Below are 15,908 nucleotides of genomic sequence, written 5' to 3' on the forward strand. Positions count from 1 at the left end.
CGTTCTGAATGCATGACACGTGCAACAAGTGTTAGGTAGAGGTGTGGGGAACCAGTCTCCTGGCACCTGAGAGAATAACAAGCATTGCAATGAACAAGCGACTTTTTCTTTTTCTTTTTTCCATGTTTGTTTGTTTCTTTTTTTGGTGTTGTAATATTTCGCTCAATGTGTCCGTCACCTTGAAACGGTTTAGCCCTAGTGATTGCAGTCTTCTACATGTATTGGTCTAACCTGGAGTTCACTTTTGATTGACAGCCGTCCAAAGTGAAGCTCCTTCCCCCTCTGTCCAGCTTGGACGGTGAGGCGGCCATGATGATGGACGAGCTGATGGGAGGAGAGGGGGAGATGGACAACAATGTGATCCCCCTCCACACCACTCCCCCCGCCCCCAGGAGCCCCGTCTTCCGCCTGGACAGCTTCACGGAACTGGACAGTATTCTCCTTGACGCTGTCCTGCAAACATGCGAGGGTGAGAGGCGTTGCCGATATGAAGGGGAGAGAGATAGAGAGAGATAGAGAGAGAAAAACTGAAACTGAAACTGAACTTTATTACAAAAGGATAGAGGTTTTATGCAAAGCCTAATCTTTACAACCTGTCCCTTATGCAAACACTTAATACGGACGCACATGATATTAATAATAATAAGAAAACAAAAATCATATTTTCTTATACACACTACAAAAGGGGAAAACGGTTCAATCATACAAAATATAGTGTTGACATTGAACGCATGCCATATATATAAAAATCCAAAACATTTGATGACAAAAGGGATTAACAGGTATTTGCATTACACATCATGTTCCTTGTGGAGACAGGCAGACAGACAGATAGACGCACAGACAGAGACAAATACAGACAGAGACAGAGAGAGACCGAGACAGAGAGAGACAGAGGCAGAGAGAGACCGAGACAGAGAGAGACAGAGGCAGAGAGAGACCGAGACAGAGAGAGACCGAGACAGAGAGAGACCGAGACAGAGAGAGACAGAGGCAGAGAGAGACCGAGACAGAGAGAGACCGAGACAGAGAGAGCAAGGCAAAGAGTAATGGGGGTCTGGGAATTGAGAGAGAGAGATTTAGATCCTGATTGACAAACGCAAGACAGAGACAGAGAGGTAGTAGAGTAGGGAGAGGGTGGGGCGGGGTTGTAGGAAATGGGAGAGGGAGATGAAGAGACTGATAGGCAGACGAAAAGACAAAGAGGTAGATCCAAATGACGGGAAAGAGACAGAAAAACGAAAAAGCAGACGAACATTCATTTCTTCGGATTGAATTGTCAAATTGTATGAGCAAATGCGACTTATCTTGCAATTGATTAAGCCCAATAAACAATGCACTTGGAAAGATACACAAGAGGCGTTAACCTTTAATGTTTAATGTTTGTTTCAGCGGAACCCACTGACAACCCTGTTGCTGATCAAGGTAAGTGCTGTTAGTTTGTTTGTTTGATTTACTTGTGTGGTTTTTATATTTAGTCAAGTTTTGACTAAATATTTTAACATCGAGGGGGAATCGAAACGAGGGTCGTGGTGTATGTGCGTGTGTGTGTGTGTCTGTGTGTCTGTGTGTGTGTGTGTGTGTGTGTGTGTGTAGAGCGATTCAGACTAAACTACTGGACCGATCTTTATGAAATTTGACATGAGAGTTCCTGGGTATGAAATCCCCGAACGTTTTTTTCATTTTTTTGATAAATGTCTTTGATGACGTCATATCCGGCTTTTCGTGAAAGTTGAGGCGGCACTGTCACGCCCTCATTTTTCAACCAAATTGGTTGAAATTTTGGTCAAGTAATCTTCGACGAAGCCCGGACTTCGGTATTGCATTTCAGCTTGGTGGCTTAAAAATTAATTAATGACTTTGGTCATTAAAGATCTGAAAATTGTAAAAAAAAATAAAAATTTATAAAACGATCCAAATTTACGTTTATCTTATTCTCCATCATTTGCTGATTCCAAAAACATATAAATATGTTATATTCGGATTAAAAACAAGCTCTGAAAATTAAATATATAAAAATTATTATGAATTTTTTTTTTCGAAATCAATTTAAAAACACTTTCATCTTATTCCTTGTTGGTTCCTGATTCCAAAAACATATAGATATAATATGTTTGGATTAAAAACACGCTCAGAAAGTTAAAACGAAGAGAGGTACAGAAAAGCGTGCTATCCTTCTCAGCGCAACGAATACCCCGCTCTTCTTGTCAATTCCACGGGCACTGCCTTTGCCACGGGCGGTGGAGTGACGATGCTACGAGTATACGGTCTTGCTGCGTTGCGTTGCGTTCAGTTTCATTCTGTGAGTTCGACAGCTACTTGACTAAATATTGTATTTTCGCTTTACGCGACTTGTTTTACTTGTTTTTTTCGTAGTTGTGCTTGCTACGAACGTCAGAACTAGATATTGCTATCCGAGACCGATGTTTTCTTTCGTTCACGTGAACAAATCCATGCTGAAAACTATTTACCAGCAGGTCATGGCAGCGAACAGGTTAATGGGATTTCGCCCAATTCAAACAACCGCATTCTTTTACTCTTTCTACAACTTTTAACTCTTTCCATCCCCTTCTCTCTCAGCGTGTGGGACTCGTCAAGAAGCGGACATGATGTTCGTGGTGGACAGCGCCAACGCGGGACAGAAGAACACCAAGAAGGCGCTGGATTTCATGAAGTCCATCGCGGGCGAAATGGAGATCGACCGCGAGCAGATCCAGCTGGGGCTGGTAGCTCCGGACCCCTGCGTGCCTCACGAGCAGAGCTTCAAGCTCAACCAGCATTCAACCAAAGACAACCTCGTGGAGAACCTCCAGGCCCCTGGAGGATCGGACTTCGCCAGCCTGGTCAAGGACCTGAGGAAGACGGCGTTCCGACACAGAGCCGGAGCCAGGAGGGGCGCCAAGAGAGTCGCCATTCTCATCATCGATGGCGAGCTGGACGATCCGTTGAGAACGTTGACGGAAGCTCAGCGGATACGGGACAAGAAGGGCGTGGAGATTTACGTCATTTCCGTCGGGACGCAAGCACCTCAACCCGAGATGATGATGATGTGCGACTACCCCACGCAGAAGCATTTCTACCACGTCGACAGCTACGACCGTCTCGGTGATATGCGGGAAACGCTTGTGGACCTCTTGTGTGATGGTGAGTTTTGGTTGTGTGTGTGGGGGAAGGGAGGGGGGGGTGGAGCGGGAAGGGGGGGGGGGGGGTCAGTGTGTGTGTGTGACGGTGTCCGTGTCTGTGTATTTGTGCATGTTTGTTCTGTTTTGCGCTTTGACATTTTGTTTTCGTTTAAGTTTTTACCGTTAGTATTTTGTTACTGGTGTCTTCGCCTCCTTCTTCTTCTAACATGTTTGCCCTCTGCAGGTATTCCGAGTCTCTGTCTGTCTGTCTGTCTGTCTGTCTGTCTGTCTGTCTGTCTGTCTCCATTGTGAAAAACTGGTGCGTGCATCAACAGCTTAATTAGAATTACAACACTAATCGTAATATGTCTTTTTTTTTTTTTTTTTACATGTCTGTCTTCTGTCTTGTCCTACCACATAGCATACTTTCTCCACCTGTCCCAATATAGACCAATTATTGGACCTTTCAGGACGTAAAACTGAACTTGCCAGTCGTGATCATTTGAGTGATTAAATGTTTTTTTCTTGACCTTTTCACCTACGCTAAACCGTAAAGAATACAGCTTGCATTTATGTCTGTATCCGTCCAAACAGACCCGCTGGCGATGAAATACTTTGTGTTAAGGTCAGCATTAGGACATTCACGAGGCTCCATGCTGTGGATAGTCGACCTTGAACTAACTCTTTGTGGACATGTTTGTGAGACCACCTGCCTCTTTGTGTCGTCTTTGTTAAAGGACCTTTCCCTCTCGCGTACGTCACATGATCGTGTAAGCCATCATAAATCTGTAAGGAGGTCTTTCTTTCTTTATTTGGTGTTTAACGTCGTTTTCAACCACGAAGGTTATATCGCGACGAGGGAAAGGGGGGAGATGGGATAGGGGAGAGGGGGGAGATGGGATAGAGCCACTTGTTAAGTGTTTCTTGTTCACAAAAGCACTAATAAAAAAATTGCTCCAGGGGCTTGCAACGTAGTACAATATATGACCTTACTGGGAGAATGCAAGTTTCCAGTACAAAGGACTAAACATTTCTTACATACTGCTTGACTAAAATCTTTACAAACATTGACTATATTCTATACAAGAACCACTTAACAAGGGTAAAAGGAGAAACAGAATCCGTTAGTCGCCTCTTACGACATGCGGGGTGCAGAGAAATAAGGATGTGGAAAAGAAGACTTTTGGTAAGTGAAATAAAGGTGATGGATCCAGTCAGGTAGAAATAAGACAACAAGAAAAGAATTGGAAAACTGCAGGGAATAGTAGGGAGAGTTTTCTTGGAAGGAAATATAGGTGAAAGGACTGGTAAGGCAGAAATAAGACAAAAGAAGAGAAGTAAAGGGGTGGGGTAGCTCTGTTTAAACGCTCCCGCCGCGTGAAGGCGACCCCATGGGAGCCTGTCAGGAGGTTCATCCTTCAACTTGGACATTTTACTTAAAAAACAAAAACAAAACAAAAACACGCAAAGTCATGTGGGCTTCTGTGCAGTCCATATTTTAAATTCGCGTATGGTAACGTTTAAATTGGTTACATGTGCATGTCCAACACATTTTGCTGAGTATTTCAGAGGATGTTGAATAGTTTAGAAACATAATTATACCGAAGAAAAACAAGGATTGAGGTGTAGGTAAGTAGACCTTGCATCCCACTTTCAGGAATTTGATTTTACGCCAGCGGCTTAATAAGACAGCGATGACATTGACTGCAAAAAATGCAGAGAGAGAGAGAGAGAGAGAGAGAAAGAGAGAGAGAGAGAGAGAGAGGGAGAGAGGGACAGAGACACAGACAGACAGACAGACAGACAGACAGAGGAGGAAAGAGAGAGAGAGAGACAGAGACAGACAGAGAGACAGAGAGACAAACAGACATAGAAACAAAGAGAGAGAGAGAGAGAGAAACAGAGAGAGAGAGAAAGTGAGAGAGACAGACAGACATACATACAGACAGAGACAGACATAGAGAGGCAGAGACAAACAGACATAGAGACATGGAGAGAGCGTCTGAAAGACAAAGAGAAAAAGAGACAAACGGAGACAGAGACAAAGAGACAGATATAGAGACAGAGCCAAAGGAACAAGGAGGGAATTAACGGAGGAGAATGACCTAAGCCATTCGGGTATTCGTTGGACAGAGAAGCCTAGTACCGTTTTCTCGGTGTTCAGTCACGCGTACAGATCAAGGACGGCTCTTACCAGCGTTCACGCGTCGTTAGCAAAAAGCAACATGCAGCCCCGGATTTAAGTGCGTGACACGTTCATTCCTCCAGCTAGGTAACCACTGTCTGAAGAAGAAAGAATGACCGACGGACACTGACCGTTTAGTGTGGCCACAGGCGACAGAATAGTATTACTATTGACATAAATTGAGATTATTTTTTTTACATTATTTTGAGACTTCTTTTAATTTTACAAAAATGTACGTTTTAAAAAAATATATTAAAAAAAGTTTCAAGCTTTAAGAGTTTCTTTCCTTCAGTATGCCTTCTGTTGTTGTTTTGGTTTGTTTAGTTTTGTTTTTGAGAATTTGGAGGGCTTTTGTTGTTGGTGTTGTTGTTGTTGTTGTTGTTGTTGTTGTTGTTGTTGTTGTTGTTGTTGTTGTTACCTTTTGAAAATTGAAAATGATCCAGGAATTAAGCTGATTATCAAAAGTCAAGAAGAAGAAGACAACCAAAGTTTGCATTGACTCGAAATTCTGTCATTTTTAGATTGAATTGATAAAATAACACAAAGTTTATCAAGTAAATCAGGCTGGGTATATGTATACTGCCGGATTGGATTGCTGTTAACCGGTTATTTTTTCCCCAATCGTTTTCCAATCATGTTAAGATTTGAATATTTCGTCACGTCTAGTTTGCCTTGTTGCTGTGAGCGTGTAGATGTTTTTGTGTTGGAGCTTATTCTTAGAACATGTGTTTGTTACTAACTTACAAAAAACATCTTACACAAAAATCTATGTGTACCTGAAAAGTGTCTGGACACTGTTCAAGTTTCCTGAAATTAGTCTTCAGGTAGATTAACGTACATCCGTGCAAAATGTGGACTCAACCGCACACACGAAATGATGCTGACAGTTTGTACATGTATTTTCAAATTTCACGTGCTCCCGTGAGGTGTTTAGATTAAAATCCAACACGCAAATAATTATGCTTTGATTTCGGATTTGTCATGACTTTGTTACTTGAGAACATCAGCTACAACAGAAATAGAAAACAAATGTTTCAGGGCCCAATGGCAAATAGAGAAGGTTGAACATACGTATTGCGTAGGCAGTAGGATGTGTAGTCAGTGTTCCAAGTTTTTGTTTTTGCATGTGATGTTTGTATTGCTTACTGTTGCGTACTGATTCCGGGGGCAGCATTCCTACGCCATTACTCTGGTCTCGGTTCTCGGTCCTCAATTACTTCTCTCAAGACTCGGTTAGGCCCCCCCAAAAAATAGGTCTGTTTACGGTAACATAGGCCAAAAAAATAGGGTCGGTAGGTCGGGATTTTTTTTTCTCCAAAAAACCATATTTTTACGGTTTTTTGTTTTGTTTTGTTTTTTCCCAAATGCCAAAAAAAAGTCTAGGGTCGCGAGAAAAAAATAGGGTCGGTCGGGTTACCGTAAACAGACTATTTTTTTTTTGTTGGCCTTAGCATACTGCAGGTTCAACAACCGAATGAGAGAGAGGCTGTTGGGGTGTATCAGGCAATATTGTACTGTCAATATTTTCACCTTGGATAAAAGCAGAACTTCGTAATGATGCATTACGGTATAGAGCGTGTTACTGTTGTTTTGTTTCTGTTTAATGTTGAAGGACTTCCACGAAGGCGTACGTAGGTTTTAGGGTTATTAGTTTGTTCACCTGTATGAGTTTTCTTGCTCTCCGGCAGAACCTCTTTTGTATCTGATTCCTGAAGGGATTATATAGGATTACTATATAGGATCCCATTCCTGAAGGGATTATTCCTGAAGGGATTAAATAGTTTGGCTTCTGATGGTACATAGCCACTGGCAGAGTTTGCAATAGTCCAATTTCTGTTTTACATCAGTCTCAATCTCCGATTTTTTTTTTACAAATGGAGACAGAACGGTTTCCCCCATTCAAATATACACATCAGAATTTCATCAATGAGATCTAACACTCCACCCCCCCCCCTCCCCCCCCCTCCCCCCCTCCCTCCACTCCCATTCTTTCCCAACTAACCTCATCACCCCGCCCACCCCCCTCGTCCGCCATTTTGTCTGCCACGTCATCACCCAATCTCATAAATCATGACAGGGCGTAGAAAAGCGGGACAACTCTCAATGACAGATCGCTTCGCAACAGATTACCCCCCTTTGGTGTATTCTGGCAGTCATTGCTAATCGGCGCAGAAGTTGCTGACAAGCTGATAAGAATCTTCATAGTATGGGTGACAGCTTCGAAGTCGTTCCTGCTGACAGTGCAGTTTTTGCAGCCTCCCATTGGCGCTTGTGTCGCTGCAAAGGTTAACTGAAAAATACACTAGTGTAGCCAATTATGTCATTGTGTGTTAAACGTTTGCCAGATGCAGTACATACTGTTCCCAGGAAAGTGGAGCATACATATACCGTAAAATCCCTAGCATAAGCCCACCATCTAGCAAACGCCCACCCCCCACTTTGGGCCAAAAGTTGTGCACAGGGGTAACTACCTAGCAAACGCCCACCCTGCTTTTTTCAAAGAGACTATAGGCTCACTTTCACTAGGATTTGTGCAGACTGTTCTAAAAGTCATCTTTTTCCCCTTCTTTACCTTTTCGTGTTTCTTTCCTTTTTTCTTATTCTTTGTCCCCTCTCCTCACTCCCACCCATCGTTCATGTTTTTTCGAGTTTCTCTTCTCTTTTTTTTCCTAAGTTTGTGGGTTTTTCTTTCTCAGAAAGATTGGGCCTTTTGAAGACAAAATCCAAGTTCAGTTAACGTTTCATTTTCAAAGACGATCGTGTAATTTCTTCCCTGTACAGAAAGAAAGGGCTTCATTGGTGTTGACATTTCGACATTTCATCAAGTTTCTTTTTCCCGGAATTGTGTTGTTATTGTTTGTCCTTGCAAAGGTCTGGCGATTTTCTTTTTACTTTATAAATTTATATGAATGACTATGCTCGGGTTGTTTTCAGAAGAGCCAGTCCTTTTCTCTCTCTCTCTCTCTCTCTCTCTCTCTCTCTCTCTCTCTCTCTCTCTCTCTCTCTCTCTCTCTCTCTCTCTCTCTCTCTCTCTCTCTCTCTCTCTCTCTCTCTCTCTCTCTCTCTCTCTCTCTCTCTCTCATGGTTGGCCTTCTTTGCCTCAAAGTCCTTTTTCTTTCTTTTTTCCTTCACTTCTACTCACACGACCTAACTTACATGCTTTCGGGGTTTGTATTCACTCAATTACACGGTTGAGCACAAAACTTACTTTGTGCAAAGGGGTCTATCCCTAGCAAACGCCCACCCCCCAATTTTGCCCTAAATCTGTGCACAGGGGGGGTGGGCTTATGCTAGGGATTTTACGGTATATGTTTGCTTTTTGTGCTCTGTGCACTTTGCTGTATCGGTTTCTAACAACATTTCGTTTAAGCTTTTAGTGGCATTAGGCTTGGCTCGTCAACATATCAGATCGTATCATCACACAGGGCCGGACCAAGTTCGTTTGAGGGGGGGGGGGGTTCCAACTGAAGGCAGGGGTCCAAAGTCCACATTGTTTTTCTCTGAGAGGTACATTGGATGGCCAGGGGGGGGGTTCCGGAACCCCAGGAACCCCCCCCCCCCCCCCCAGATCCGGCCCTGTCACACCTAAAGCAAAATAGCTCTAAATCTATCTATCTATTTATCTATTTATCTATCTATCTATTTATCTATATATCTATTTATCTATCTATATATATGTCTGTCTGTCTGTTTACCTATCTATTTTTCTACCTATCTAGCTATCTAGCTAGCTATTTATATATCTATTGATGACGATGGCTCTGCACTCTTTCGTCCGTCCCTCTTTCTGTCCTTCCTCCAACTCACCGAGAAAGGAAACAAAACAGAATCGGAACATGAAAATCTAACTACCAACCAACCAACCAGCTAAATCCTCCTCCTCCTCCTCCTCCTCCTCCTCCTCCTACTTCTTATCATTCTTGTTTTAATATCCGCTGACACCAGGTTACTGAAAGTTGAGCGCATCAACAGGAAGCATCACGGAGCAAGAAGCTTCTGTTGTGCTGCACCACCACTCTGGAACTCTCTTCCCTTCTCTGTCAGACACTGCACCTCTCTCAGCTCTTTTAAACAACAGTTGAAAACTTTCTTTTTCACAGAATATTACACCAACCTGGCCTAATGTCTTCTTCATTCCATTTCTGCACATACTCCTCTCCCATAAAGTTGTTATGATTGTTGAGAGTGTTAGCTGTGTATGTTTGTGTATAATATAGTGTGTATTGCATATATATGATTATTGTGTGAACAGTACATGTGGTGATTTGTGTCTGAATGATTAATTTGTTTTATGTAGGTTGTACTTTTAATTGTTCTGTTCTGTATATCTATGTTCCTTTGTAAAGGGCCTAGAGCTATAGGTTAGGCACTTAACAATGTCCAGTTATTATTATTATTATTATTATTATTATTATTATTATTATTATTATTATTATTATTATTATTATTATCATTATCATTATTATTATTATTATTATTACACCCCCGGTATAGGGGTGTGTATAGGATTCGGTCGATGTGTTTGTTTGTTTGTTTGTTTGTTTGTGTGTGTGTTTGTGTTCGCATATAGATCTCAAGAATGAACGGACCGATCGTCACCAAACTTGGTGAACAGGTTCTATACATTCCTCAGACGGGACCAGTCAAACACACGGTTAGGGAGTTATTGGTGGATTAAGATTCTACAAGGACTTATAGAGGGACATATTAATGGTCAAAGGGAAATAACCTTCTCAGTTGGTGGCAGTGAGAATGGTTATTTTCCTTTGACCAACGGGGGTGTTTTTCCTACCTCGGAGGAATTTCTTGTTATAATAAAGTTTAGTTCAGTTCAGTTCAGTTCAGTTCTCTTCTTCTGTCTACGCCTCCTTCTCCCCCATGTGTTCTGTGTCTACGCCTCCTTCTCCCCCATGTGTTCTGTGTCTACGCCTCCTTCTCCCCCATGTGTTCAGTGTCTACGCCTCCTTCTCCCCCATGTGTTCAGTGTCTACGCCTCCTTCTCCCCCATGTGTTCTGTGTCTACGCCTCCTTCTCCCCCATGTGTTCTGTGTCTACGCCTCCTTCTCCCCCATGTGTTCTGTGTCTACGCCTCCTTCTCCCCCATGTGTTCTGTGTCTACGCCTCCTTCTCCCCATGTGTTCAGTGTCTACGCCTCCTTCTCCCCCATGTGTTCTGTGTCTACGCCTCCTTCTCCCCCATGTGTTCAGTGTCTACGCCTCCTTCTCCCCCATGTGTTCAGTGTCTACGCCTCCTTCTCCCCCATGTGTTCTGTGTCTACGCCTCCTTCTCCCCCATGTGTTCAGTGTCTACGCCTCCTTCTCCCCCATGTGTTCAGTGTCTACGCCTCCTTCTCCCCCATGTGTTCAGTGTCTACGCCTCCTTCTCCCCCATGTGTTCAGTGTCTACGCCTCCTTCTCCCCCATGTGTTCAGTGTCTACGCCTCCTTCTCCCCCATGTGTTCAGTGTCTACGCCTCCTTCTCCCCCATGTGTTCAGTGTCTACGCCTCCTTCTCCCCCATGTGTTCTGTGTCTATGCCTCCTTCTCCCCCATGTGTTCTGTGTCTACGCCTCCTTCTCCCCCATGTGTTCAGTGTCTACGCCTCCTTCTCCCCTATGTGTTCTGTGTCTACGCCTCCTTCTCCCCCATGTGTTCTGTGTCTACGCCTCCTCTCCCCCATGTGTTCTGTGTCTACGCCTCCTTCTCCCCCATGTGTTCTGTGTCTATGCCTCCTTCTCCCCCATGTGTTCTGTGTCTACGCCTCCTTCTCCCCCATGTGTTCAGTGTCTACGCCTCCTTCTCCCCATGTGTTCAGTGTCCACGCCTCCTCCCCCATGTGTTCTGTGTCTACGCCTCCTTCTCCCCCATGTGTTCTGTGTCTACGCCTCCTTCTCCCCCATGTGTTCTGTGTCTACGCCTCCTCCCCCATGTGTTCTGTGTCTACGCCTCCTTCTCCCCCATGTGTTCTGTGTCTACGCCTCCTTCTCCCCATGTGTTCTGTGTCTACGCCTCCTTCTCCCCCATGTGTTCTGTGTCTACGCCTCCTTCTCCCCCATGTGTTCTGTGTCTACGCCTCCTTCTCCCCTATGTGTTCAGTGTCTACGCCTCCTTCTCCCCCATGTGTTCTGTGTCTACGCCTCCTTCTCCCCCATGTGTTCTGTGTCTACGCCTCCTTCTCCCCTATGTGTTCTGTGTCTACGCCTCCTTCTCCCCCATGTGTTCAGTGTCTATGCCTCCTTCTCCCCCATGTGTTCTGTGTCTACGCCTCCTTCTCCCCCATGTGTTCTGTGTCTACGCCTCCTCTCCCCCATGTGTTCTGTGTCTATGCCTCCTTCTCCCCCATGTGTTCTGTGTCTACGCCTCCTTCTCCCCCATGTGTTCAGTGTCTACGCCTCCTTCTCCATCCCGCCCCTCGGTCCTTCGTTTTCGTCTCCTTTAAAAAGTCCGGGTTTTCCCCCTCCGATTTATTCTATTCCACTTTCCTAATCCTTTTGCTATCTCCCTCCTTGACTCGTGCAAATCACGCACAAAGAGAGGTGCAAACACTAGCACTAATTCTGCCGTTATTACACTGACCTTGACTTTTCGAACTCAACTTTTTCATTTTTTATTCTTCCCCAAAAGTTATCTCAGGGACCAAAGTGCACTAGAGCAAATACTGACACTGATAAAAAAAATCATTAAAAAAAAATCATAAACAAATGAAAACCGCTGCACTCTTACCCGAATCTCAAGTACTCTACAACAAAACATGACATGTTGACTTACGACTTTCAACAGGCATTTTTCTCTATCGGGACTGCTGCTATGCAGACTGCGATTCAAAAAGAGAAGTACATTTTTAACGTGCTCGGTGTCTGCTATATTGCACAAGGGTTGCAAGTAGGTGATTTCTCAATCGTCTCGTGTCCTCTCAGGTTTGCTAAACACGGCCGGATAGAGTGCGAGATAATGGAATCCGTTTTGTCGATCAGCACTTTGGGTTTCTTTGGTTTTTATGATTTCATGTTTTTCTTCTCTTTTTTTAATTTTTTTTTTACTTAACGCTCTCTGTATATTAGTTTTATTCTATTAAGTTGTGTGTCGATAAAAAAAAACACACACACACAATAATTTCATTAGATAAATCTCTACCAGTGTCTTTGTCTCTGTTTGTCGGCCTGTTTCTGTCTGTCTGCCAGTCTGGTCTTATGTCTGTGTGGCTGTGTGTCTTTTCTGGCTGGCTGGCTGTCTTTCTGTCAGTGTGTCTGTCTGTCTGTCTCTGTTTGTCTGTCTGTCTGTCTGGATGTATGTGCATGTCTGTATGTTTGTCTTTCTCTCTCTCTCTCTCTCTCTCTCTCTCTCTTTCTCTTGCTGTCACTGTCTGTCTGTCTCTCTCTCTCTCTTACACTCGCTCTCTCTCTGTCTCTCTCTGTCTCTCTGTCTCTGTCTGTCTGTCTGTCTCTCTGTCTCTCTCTCTCTCTCTCTCTCTCTCTCTCTCTCTCGCTCTCTCTCTCTCTCTCTCCCTCTCTCTCTCTCTCTCTCTCTCTCTCTCTCTCTCTCTCTCTCTCTCTCTCTCTCTCTCTCGCTCTCTCTCTCTCTATCGTAGGACAGATGTAGCACAGCGCTGTGGGTGGGTTTGACTCACAGTCAAGAAATGCTCGCGTCAGGTGTCTAATGTACACACCAGGTGTGCTTTGGGACTCTAATTGTAGCTCCCACATGAACAAATCGTAACCGTTAAAACTCTACTCCAACGTGCTTTTCTTTCCATCTTTTTGGGTATTAGTTTCTTCTTTTTGTTCTTCTTGTTACATATAGTCAAGTTTTGACTAAATGTTTTAACATAGAGGGGGAATCGAGACGAGGGTCGTGGTGTATGTGTGTGTGTGTGTGTGTGTGTGTGTGTGTGTGTGTGTCTGTGTGTGTGTCTGTCTGTCTGTGCGTGTGTGTGTGTGTGTGCGTGTGTGTGTGTGTAGAGCGATTCAGAGTAAACTACTGGACCGATATTTATGACATTTTACATGAGAGTTCCTGGGTATGGTATCCCCGGACGTTTTTTTCATGTTTTCGATAAATGTCTTTGATGACGTATGGTTTTTATTTGCTTTTGATGTTGATGTCATTGTTATTGTGGTTCCCTTCTTGGTCTGATAATTGTACAGGAGAAATTGATCGCTGTCTGCGTTCGTAATGTTTGAATTGACCGTAAGCAAATGTGAAGAACAGTCATTACTCAGTTGTGACAAGTATTCAGTGACTGATTTCCTCATAAGGTGTGAGGTGCGGACTTTTGCCATGTGTACTCTGTAAAATCCTGAACAAATCCATGGTGATTTACTGAGGTGCAGACTTGTGCCATGTGTTCCCTGTAAAATCCTGAACAAATCCATAGTGATTTACTGAGATGCAGACTTGTGCCATGTGTCCTAGGAAGGGTGGTCCTTTCCCTGTAAAATCCTGAACAAATCTATGATGATCGATTAACTAGATGGTTCACACAGCAAGGAAAGAATCTTTAAAACGTAGTCTACTTTATTTTGAATCTTTACTGGAGGATTAATTGCATGTCATTCTGTACCTCTGAATCAAAAATACAACAAATGCCTGATAGTAACACAAACCGAGTGGCGGCGGCTTCAACGAAACTAGCGGTATTCAATGAATACTAACTTGTTGAAACAAAACCACAGTTTAAAACATCTAAAATGTTTAGTAATGACTGCATTGCTTTCTCTGTTTCAGAATTATAAGACTTCCTTCTTCTTCCCTTTCGGCTTCGCCTTCGTCCAAAGAAGATCATCGCCCTGTACCTCCTCCTGTCCTGCTGTTCCTTATGTTGCCTTGAGATGGGAATCGTGGTTGATATTCCTTACGCAGCTGAAACGAGACGCAAAGACCTGCACAGTGCTAACAAGCCGTCAGATCTGACTGAGCCATAATTATTGGTAGTGTTATGACATCATGATTATGTTTGCTGCACAAGACATGTTGCATAACGTTCTGGTTGAAACAACTTTAAAAGACAAAAATACGTTGCTGACATTTGTGGCCATATCATCTTCATCGTGTGTGTGTGTGTGTGTGTGTGTGTGTGTGTGTGTGTGTGTGTGTGTGGAGGGGAGGGAGAGAGAGAGGGAGAGAGAGAGAGAGAGAGAGAGAGAGAGAGAGAGAGAGAGAGAGAGAGACGGCCATAAAATGAAAACACCAAAGGAGTGTTCACACAAAAATGACGTCATCCGCTTTTGGAAGCTGGCCGTGATGTATCTCTTGTGACGTCATCTTGGCATGTTCAATACAGCAATATGCAAGCATGTACAATTTGAAGTACAGAAATGTGACGTCACTCATTTGATATTGATGTGTTGTCCGTTCTGGTCACTGTGAACAGCTGACGTCATTGTTTGGAATTTCGACACAGAAATTACGTGATTTGTGAAGAAGAAAAATCTGTGTATGTTTCACACGACTGTCAGATGTGATTTGTCATTATTATGTGCTTCGTCACTAACTGTGACAGTGACACATTGTGGCGTTTTGATGACATCAGTGTGGTTTGATGTCATCAGTGACGTTGTGTTGTGACGTCATGTACCAAATTGTGTCAGCACGTGGGAACAGGTTGGACATTATTCGCATTTGTTTGTGGTGTGATGTCTTTCGTGGCTTTGTAAATTGAGCCACGCAAAAAGTAAATTCTTTTGTCTGTGGCTATCCTCAATTTTATGCGTACACAATGGTGTTAGAAACTTTTTTCAATCGATCTATTTCTCAAAGTTATAAAACTATAATACATAATTATAAGATAGTTGACACGTAATCGTGATTGCACACGCGTGCATGCACCACCTAAAAGACAATGCCACAAGGAAATAAGCAGGGATTTGGATGAAAAGGAACAGAGGCAGACAAACACTTAATTATAAGGCATGAGATTTAATTTTAAATCGAAATATTCTTGAGGGCATTCAATATCGGAGGAAAAAAAAACTTCACAGAAGGAATCACCATTTTGTGACAATCACGCACAATCATTCAATATGTGTATAAAAGTATACTTGCTAGAGATATTGACTGGTCAGTAAAAGGTATATACAGAGATTTGCATTAGTGTTTTGTCAGTGTCTGTCAGATCTAGAAAACGGGTCACTATTACATGCTATCGGAAGGTGTTTGCATTAGTGATTTCTCATATGACAGATCTCGAAAACGGGTTTGGTATGATATATTATATTATGCAAAGGTAGAGAAATGTGCACTGGTGTTATGTCGATCTCTGTAAGATATTCAGACGGGTTGGATATCATATGCAATTCAAAGGCACGGAGATGTTCATAAGTGTCTCCCCGATGTATGCTAGGTCTGGAAAACGGGGTTGGTGTAATATGATATCCAAAGGTGCAGATATTCGCAGTAGTTTTTTGTCCATGTACTTTAGATCTCGAAAACGGGTTAGGCTACGTTGGGTATTATATAATTGTATTCGCAGTAGATTTTCGTCCATGTACTTTAGATCTCGAAAACGGGTTAGGCTACGTTGGGTATTATATAATTGTGCTATCCAAAAAATCGTGTCGTAGTTGTTATTTTATTTTAGATCTCGAAAACGGGTTGGGTATTATAT

The 15,908-nt window shown here is 43.1% G+C and overlaps 1 protein-coding gene across 1 annotated transcript in view; it reads left to right on the top strand.

The window, feature by feature from the left end:
- LOC138976523 (cartilage matrix protein-like) overlaps positions 1-15,506 on the top strand; it is a 47,843-nt gene extending 32,337 nt beyond the window's left edge. Inside the window, exons 8-11 of the mRNA XM_070349385.1 lie at positions 256-469; positions 1,393-1,425; positions 2,581-3,144; positions 14,030-15,506. Of these exons, the coding sequence (XP_070205486.1) occupies positions 256-469; positions 1,393-1,425; positions 2,581-3,144; positions 14,030-14,037 (819 nt within the window). The 3' untranslated portion in view covers positions 14,038-15,506. The remainder of the gene's footprint in view (positions 1-255; positions 470-1,392; positions 1,426-2,580; positions 3,145-14,029) is intronic.
- Positions 15,507-15,908: the final 402 nt, after the last annotated feature.

Source organism: Littorina saxatilis, linkage group LG9 (genome assembly GCF_037325665.1).
Source record: "Littorina saxatilis isolate snail1 linkage group LG9, US_GU_Lsax_2.0, whole genome shotgun sequence".
NCBI lineage: Eukaryota > Metazoa > Mollusca > Gastropoda > Littorinimorpha > Littorinidae > Littorina > Littorina saxatilis.